The sequence below is a fragment of the Nansenia antarctica genome (assembly GCF_963989245.1).
Source record: "Nansenia antarctica genome assembly, chromosome: 4".
NCBI classification, from domain to species: domain Eukaryota; kingdom Metazoa; phylum Chordata; class Actinopteri; order Argentiniformes; family Microstomatidae; genus Nansenia; species Nansenia antarctica.
In genome coordinates, this window is record NC_137689.1 from 21,455,605 (window position 1) to 21,464,325 (window position 8,721).

Sequence of the window (8,721 nt, forward strand, 5' to 3'; positions counted from 1 at the left end):
TTACTCCTGGAGGATTGTAATGAAGAGGGTTTCTGGAAATGGACTCTTGTCTCCTGTCTTCTTGTTTGAGTAGAATCTGACGAACCCCTCTTGTGAGATTTCATACATTAAAAAAAAAAGTTCAATGCGTAAATGGAGAATGAATATGAGTAATATACAGTAGTACCAGTTCACAACGTGACCTTCCTGTCATCATGTCACTGCCCTCTGGGAATGGACTAATGCTGGTTATATATTATTGAAGACATTTGATCATGGAGTGCTCTCTGTATAAGTGCAAAAGAGTGAGTTAAAAGAGAAAAAGAAGCAGGGGTGCCTTCTGAGCCTGGGAGTGGCTTAGTGAGTAGAGACTTCAAGTAGTGGAGTAGACTCATTCACAGCGCAAAAAAATAGACCAGGAACCTGGCGCAAAAGTGTCCTCTGATTTACTCCTTAAACATTACCTCTTGTGCGTGCTTGTGTGTGTTCTGTCTGTGCTTGCTAGCCTCAGTTGGTGTGCTTGTATTGATGTGTGTGTGTGTGTGTGTGTGTGTGTGTGTGTGTGTGTGTGTGAGAGACAGAGAGAGAGTGTTTGCGTGTTTACTGTGTATGCATGTGTGGGTCAGTGGGAGTGTATTGTATTGGAAAATGTAGGGTTGATTTAGTGAAAGACTGCAGTAAATGTTGTATTGACGATATCAATGGTATGTAAGATATACATGTATATACATTATTTAATGTACAGCTAAGTAACACGATTCTTTTAATATTTGTACAAACATTTTATATGTGCTATACATCATTACATTTTTAAATAGGTACTGCTCCCCCTATTACAGATGTATATATCTTTATATTTTTTCATGTACAAAATACTGTATAAATACTGTACATTTTTTAGAATGGGTCAATACATGTTTTTTATGTCATGTAAAAATTCATATTTTTGTATTGCATGTGACTACCATTCTGTAAACACAGTTTCTGTTTTCATCCATGAAAGACAATAAAATGAAGCTTGTCATGTGACAATTCTGGTTTGGTTATTGTGTTTTCAAGATATCTCTGCTACAGTTGGGTGACTTTTACTCATCCTTCCAGCCACTACTTTGGTGTCTTAAATATTAGGAATTGATGTCTTTACACTTTCCTTACTGAATGAACTAGTGCTACTTTTATTATCGCATTGACTGTTTTTTTAAGAATCACTTAAGCCACTACTGGCCAGCCTGTGGCCTTTGTTAATCATTACTGAACAAACAGAACCGATGATGGGTACACGTACACTGGCCATGAAGGGATGCCCATGATCAGCAACAATACTCCAATAGGCTGGCATTCAAGCGATGATTTATTGGTATTAACGGGAAGTTGTAGGCTACAGGTTTTCCTAATAAAGTGTTTAGTGAGTGTAGATACATAATTACACAGCCTACCCATTATTATCATGTAAATGATAAATGATTCTGAAAACAGAATTATAGGCGTGTCTCAAAGCTTCTCTCTTGCAGTAAACCACTGCGGATGTTGGCAAGAGTACAGGATGCCGTTATGACGAAAACGAAACTTAGAGACCAGTCTGTCTTATAAACGAAACTTGGAGACCAGTCTATATGTTATAGCAGATTGTCCATACCTTCTACATTACCTGAGCAGAGACACCCTCCTCTCCTGCTTGACGTCGAGAGCATGGCTCAACAACCTTTCTTTAACCCGGTAAGAACCAGTTTGTGTGCACTATTCATTGCCTTATGCACTTTTTTCATCTGTAAATGACGCGAGTCAAGTAGGACTGGAGGAAAAGGTTTTTGATTATGCATTTGACTTATGAATAGTTTGTGTGTAAAATGTATTTGACCAAGTCTCCAGACACACCTACAGACATATGTTGCCCTCCACTACTCACAAACATGACGACCAAGCCTTTTCCAGGAAACACAACCCATAATATGGTACTATGAATTGTATCGCCTTTGTTCTGTAATGGTTGAAAGAATTCGCGGTGTTATTTCTCAATGTCCCCAGAGACTTCCTTTCCAAGGCCATGTCCAGGGAGGCCTGCATGAGGGGAAGACCATCACTGTGGCAGGCAGGGTCCTGTCAGGGGCTGAGAGGTGCAGTACATCTCTCCCTCAGTGTGGACCTACCACCCCTCCAAGCCTTACACATTATACACAGCTCCTGTGAGCATCAAAGCAAAAGACAAAAGGTTTTATGAGAGTCATTCCATGTGAACTCAACAAGACATGACACCCACCATCTCAGATTGTTTTGAAATGGTTTCATAATTAGAAACAGATAACATATGTATTCCTGCATTATTATTTTGGGATATTTTTTGACACACAACTTCAATGACTGATAAATAATGGTTAATCTGGCCATTTGACTATTGCCCCGTACAATACAGGGCAACAGTCAAATGACCAGATTAACCATTATTTACAAACTGGTCATAAAATGTGACAGCAGCTGGTGAAACCAGGAAAAGTCACCAACCAATCAAAATGTAATTTTTTCACGTTTATTCTGAAAAATGTACGGTAAATACATTTTTTAAAAATTCAAAAATAATCAATGACACACTCGCTAGTCAAGCCAAAACATTGCAATGCAAGGGATTCAGTGAGTAATCCCCACTACTACCTAGTTAGTGTCGAGTAGTGGGTATTACTCACCGACTCCATTGCATTGCAATGTTTACATTTTTCAGAATAAAAGTCTGAACTGCAGTTGGCGACTTGTTCCCGGTTTCACCAGCTGCTGTCACAAATCTTCCAAAGGAGGGGTTTGGAGCGTTATTGGGCGACCCTTGGATTTTTTACCTTTATTTCTGATTAGATTAGATTAAACTTTGTCATTGCAGAGTAGTCTAGAGTCCAGTTGCAGAGGGAGGAGCTGATACCACGGTTATTTTTTTTTTTTTTTATCAATTATTTATTACAAAACAGTACACATGAAAAATGTCTACTATTATAACACCAAACAAAGTATGTGTCTGTCCTGATTATAAAAATGTTTCCTTATCTTATCCCCCCACTATAAACATACGAGATGGTATCTAATGCTGAGCTGAAGTCAATGAATAGCATCCTTGTGTAGGTGTTGCTTGTATCTAGGTGGGTCAGGGTGGAGTGAAGTGCCGCGGGGATGGTGTCCTCCATTGACCTGTTCTTGCGGTAGGCGAACTGGTGGGTGTCTAGTGTGGGGTATACAGTAGGTGAGTTTTTAGCTGGGCCAGGACCAATCTCACGAAACACTTCATGGTGATGGGGGTGAGCGCAACCAGGCAGAAGTCATTGAGGCCCACTGCAGAGTTCTTTGTCACCGGCACGATGGTTGTTGACTTGAAGTACGTGGGGACAACTGCCTGGGCCAGTGACAGGTTGAAAATGTCAGTGAAAACCAGGGCCAGCAGCTTTTCATTTTCGTTTACATTTACATTTGTGTGTGGTAGACGTCGGTGGTGGAGAGTGACAGTGTGTGGTAGACATCGGTGGTGGAGAGTGACAGTGTGTGTTAGACATCGGTGGTGGAGAGTGACAGTGTGTGGTAGACAGGGATAAAACTATATTTCTACAAAAATAACATGCAGGAATACTTGATCTTATCTGTTTCTAACTATATAAACCATCTGAGATGGTGAGATGAATGACCCATAAGGATACGAGGTTGGAACTACGTACAATATATTGATGCAACATGACAGCCTAGGACATTCACACTCATGGTATTTGGTTTACAGTGTTGTCACTGCAAAATGACGATCATTGCTTGTTTGTCTATGTTCATAGGTTCCATGTGAATTTGCAATGTGGCTCAAGTGAGAATGCAGACATAGCCCTCCAGTTCAACCCTCGATATGGGTTCCTAAGCTATGTTGTCTGCAACACCAAGCAGCAGGCCAGGTGGGGCACAGAGGAGCATAAACAACCAGTACCCATGTCCCAGGGCACCGACTTCACACTGGTGTTCCTGGTCAACCGTGATTCATATTCGGTTTGTGGTTCATATTCATTGTTTGCGATGCTCTTAAAGAGTCTAGCTTCACTAGTCAGTAGACATTAGCACAGTCTTCTCTAGTTTGTGTGTGTGTGTGTGTGTGTGTGTGTGTGTGTGTGTGTGTGTGCGTGTGCGTGTGCGTGTGCGTGTGCGTGTGCGTGTGCGTCAGGGCTGGGCAAACGATCAACATTTCTTTTTCGATAATCGCAAGAATTAACGATCAATTAGCGATTAATTGATAAGCTTTTTTTATTTTTTTATTATTATTATATATTTTTTTATAAGAAATAACAAGCATGTTTTCCTTGGGGAAAAAACGTTATTTGTGTTGCTATTGCACACATTCATTCATTCACATTCAAACTAGACACTACAATCAGATAACAATCCTCTTAAACAAGGCAGTGAGTAGCCTAAATTGTTTAACTTAAAAACACATTTTACGTTATAAATAAAAATATAGAAAATAAGTAACTCACCATAGGAGCAGTAAAAAAACAGTTACTCACAAATAGGAGGATGACTGAAAACGTTAGTGTCCTTATAAAAAAAAAAAATCTAATTTATTAATGATTATCGAGCAAAATATTTTGTGATCGACCAAGATCCTTATCGATCAATTATCGATCGTCGATCATTGATGCCCACCCCTAGGTGCGTGTGTGTGTGTGTGTGTGTGTACACATGTGCGTGTGCATCTTATCTCATCAGAGCACACAGTAGTACAACTATTCAAACATTCATCCCTTTTCCTCCATGTGATTTATTCTCCTAAACCTGTTTGTGTTAGGTGATTGTGAATGGGGGCCACTTCATCGAGTATAAGCATCGGATCCCAGTCTCTAGAGTGGACACCATAGCAATAAATGGGGGTGTGGATGTCCATTCCATTGCCTTCCAGAATCCTGCAGTGAGTCAAGATAGCTTTCCATCTCCAAGCGTGTGCAATTACAGTAATGTCTGTCTGTATTTTAGAGATTCAAATATTTAATATGTTTATGTTATGTTTCCTTCAGGCACCACCTCAACCAGGATATCCTGGGTTTCAACAACACCATGTGAGTAGCTCTTTGTGAGATGATGATTTCCACAAGACAATTAATCAATCCATTAAAGGGGACTTTTCATTAACATTTTGACAATATTTAAATTTTAATCATTAAATTAATGATATATACTGTATGTAGTAGAGATGCACCGATACGGATACCAGTACTCGATACTGTGCTCAAGTACTCATAAAACTACGCTGATACATCCGCTCCCGATACCACTTTACGGCGACGTAACGTAACCTCTCATAGCAGGTAGGCACAGGAGGAGCAATGTCAGCAGGTTTCCAGGGTCAGCGGAACCGAAATCGATCCCGTCAAAACAAATCCCCTAAAATACCACCACCTCAATCATGTAACCAAACAAAGGTAGATCAAGCATGCTGGGATGAAAAGTTGGTGTATTCAGTATTATACCGTACCTTTTCCTTCTTGTGGTGGTGGGTATTCATATGTTGACATTTGGTTTGATCCCTATGATATTTGACAACAGGTTTTGAATGTTTTTCTAGGCTTTCCCTCCTGCATATTGTGCCCCAGGATTTCCTCCTCAGTCGGTGGGTAGCGTTTGAAAGACTCAATTTGTTTGTTTTTCAAAATGAGCCTGAATTTAAATTGTATTATGCTGCGATCATGATCAGGATTTGGGTTAACATGTATCTGCTGTATGTCAATTCATGTTAATTGAATTGAGACTCTGCTAATGATTTGCTAGTCTTTCGATGTATAGTGATGTAGTGTAGGGGTAGTGGTGGTCTAGTGGATAGTGAGTTGGACTTGTGATCGGAAGGTTGTGAGTTCAAATCCCGCCTGAAACCACACCACTACTAGTGTGCCCTTGAGTAAGGCACTTAGCCCTCAGTTACTCCAGGGGGAATGTCCCTGTAATTCGTAATTGTAAGTCGCTTTGGATAAAGGCGTCTGCTAAATGGCAAAATTATTATTAATTATTATTATTAATTATAGTCTCTCTTTATAGACTCCACCTCCATACAGCCCCCAGCCGGCCTGCGTAAGCACCACCTTTTTTAACCTACCTACGACTGCAGACTGCTCCGTTACAGTAACACATAGTATCTCAATGGCTCTACAGATGGTTGGGTTGGTGTGATCATTTTATGAATTCTGTGTCACCAGATTGTGCCCTATAAAAACATCATGCCTGGTGGACTTTACCCAGGCAGAAACATCACCGTCACAGGCACGGTCAACCACAATGCTAATAGGTGTGTAACACGTATCACAATGTGGGCCATCATGTATTTGCGTGGCAGATTCAATGTGTCAAATGTACACTGCTCAAAAACATTAAGGGAACACTTTCCCAGTCATCACAGTATAACACCAAGTCAATTAAACTTCTGGGATATCAATTTGTCCAGTTAGGAAGCGTAAACGATTGTTAATCAATTTCACCTGCTTTGGAAAGAGGTGAAAATAGAAACAGGTGGATGGGAGAGGGAACAGCAAGACAACCCCAAAGGTTTTGCATTTTGCTAGTGCACTTGTCGCTACTGGTAGCATGACGCGGTACCTACAGCCACGTGCTGTCGCAAGAAGGTTTGCTGTGTCTCCTTGCACAGTCTCAAGAGCGTAGAGGAAATACTGGGAGATGTTTTGTTTACACAAGGAGAGCTGGACAGGGCTGTAGATGGCAACAACCCAGCAGCAGGACCGGTATCTGCTCCTTTATGCGAGGAGGAACAGGAGGAGCACTGCCGGAGCCTTACAAAATTACCTCCAGCGGGCTACTCATGTGCATGTTTCTGACCAAACTGTCAGACTCCATGAGGGTGGCATGAGGGCCCGACGTCCTCTAGTGGGACTTGTGCTCACAGCACAGCACCGTGCAGCTCGATTGGCATTTGCCAGAATTGGCAGGCTCCCCATCTTCACAGATGAGAGCAGGTTCACACTGAGCACATGTGACAGACTTGAAGGAGTCTGGAGATGCCGTGGCGAATGTTATGCTGCCTGCAACATCATCCAGCATGACTGGTTTGGCATGTCTATGATGGTCTGGGGAAGCATATCCTTGAAGTGTTCCCTTAATTTCTTTGAGCAGTGTAGCTCCAGTACAGTGAGAAAGTACAGGTATCTGAAATGATCCCTGAGAACTAAAATGTTTGACATTGACAAAGCTATTGCAGCATTACATAATGGTTCCAACATATCCATGGCCCACAGTGATAAGAGTCACAGTCTCTCCAGACTCACCTTTGTACCTTTTTTCAAGTAGACCAGCAAGCAAACACTGAGCTTGTGCCAGTTTAATGGGCTATCCATACCAATATACACGGATGAGGGCCTGCTTTCTAACCATGATACACTCTGTGTTCTAGGTTCGTGGTAAACCTGCGTTTCAACTCTGGGGTTGCCCTCCACTTCAATCCCAGGTTCAATGAGAATGTGGTTGTGCGCAACAGTCTCTTGAACGAAAGCTGGGGTTCAGAGGAGAGGATAGGGGTCATTCCCTTCTACAGAGCCCAACCTTTCATGGTACAAGCACTGTTTAATCGTATATACAATAGGATATGTACTATATCCTGCTATACTACTACTGTACTATTGTTATATTGTTGTATTATTGTTATAACACTATGCACATGTTTCGCATCAAAAACAGCACTGCATGCATTTGCATGTCCTGAGATGAACGTGGCACTCATTTCAGGGTATTTGTTTCAGATGACCATCATGTGTGACACCCAGTGCTTCAAGATCTTTGTGAATGGAACCCATATGTTCAGCTACAACCACCGCCACTCCCTCCTCCAGCAAATCGACATCCTGGAGGTGGAGGGGGACGTGAGCCTTTCCTCTGTGGTTTTCTGAGTAACCAACTCCCCGTCTCCTAAGTCAGCAATGACATCTGAGCAGTCAGGGCAAACTAGACACTAAACGAATCTGTGCTTTTTTGTTGCTTATGTGAAATATTGTGTAAATATCCCATATTCATCTCTGAAAAGTATTTTCTGTAGGCTCTATATCTAGTTCTACTGATCCATTCTACAGAGACACATTTCTCTTATGTGTCTGTGCTCTCTGCTACAAGATTAATTTACCACTGCAAATAAACAGCAATACATTAGAGCTAATATGTTGCATATTTATTTGAGGGTATGAATGACTAAATTATGTAAATGTAACTTATGTATATACTGTGTGCATTAATAGTAACAGCAGTATTGAATACTGGCTATGCTCTGTGGAAGAATGGTTATAAATTGTATGATGTTAGCTTAAAAGAGTAGGCAAATCTATTAACAAAATCTGCAGTTGATATAGAAAACTATAGCTTAACATTTAGGTGTTGTCCAAGTACACAGTATTATACAGTAGGCACACATTTCAATGTTGCCATTCAGTGCCAAACTCAAATGTAGCGTTTCACCTCAAGGGGGCATAAAGGGACTGATAGAAAACACAACATGTCCAGTGGCTCCCAGCCTTTTTTGGCTTGTGACCTCACTTTGATGCCACAAAACTGTAGTGACCCCAGACATTCAAAACACAGACACATTTTTGCTAAAAATGTATTTGTTTTAGATCATGTAATAGTTTGTAATACTATGTGGAAACATTCACTTTAGACCACATTTAGTCTATTTCATACATAGACAACATCCGGAGGCAGAATAGCCAGGACGAGCCACAGATTAGTCCACAAAGTGAGGCAGTATTTTAC

General features: G+C 41.1%; 1 protein-coding gene across 3 annotated transcripts; it reads left to right on the forward strand.

Moving 5' to 3' along the window:
* The first annotated feature begins 1,401 nt into the window (after positions 1-1,401).
* LOC308156440 (galectin-9-like) lies at positions 1,402-8,120 on the forward strand. 3 transcript variants are annotated; one of them, XM_080529778.1, is made up of 11 exons: positions 1,402-1,695; positions 2,005-2,093; positions 3,774-3,978; positions 4,772-4,891; positions 4,998-5,039; positions 5,286-5,402; positions 5,546-5,590; positions 6,013-6,045; positions 6,171-6,259; positions 7,376-7,532; positions 7,722-8,120. In XM_080529778.1, exons 1-11 carry the CDS (start codon positions 1,669-1,671, stop codon positions 7,866-7,868), a joined length of 1,071 nt encoding a protein of 356 aa, XP_080385904.1. In that variant the 5' UTR covers positions 1,402-1,668; the 3' UTR covers positions 7,869-8,120. The 3 variants fall into 3 exon arrangements, with proteins under 3 accessions (XP_080385904.1, XP_080385906.1, XP_080385905.1); XM_080529779.1 differs by having other exon boundaries at positions 1,403-1,695; positions 5,289-5,402; XM_080529780.1 differs by lacking the exon at positions 5,286-5,402.
* Positions 8,121-8,721: the final 601 nt, after the last annotated feature.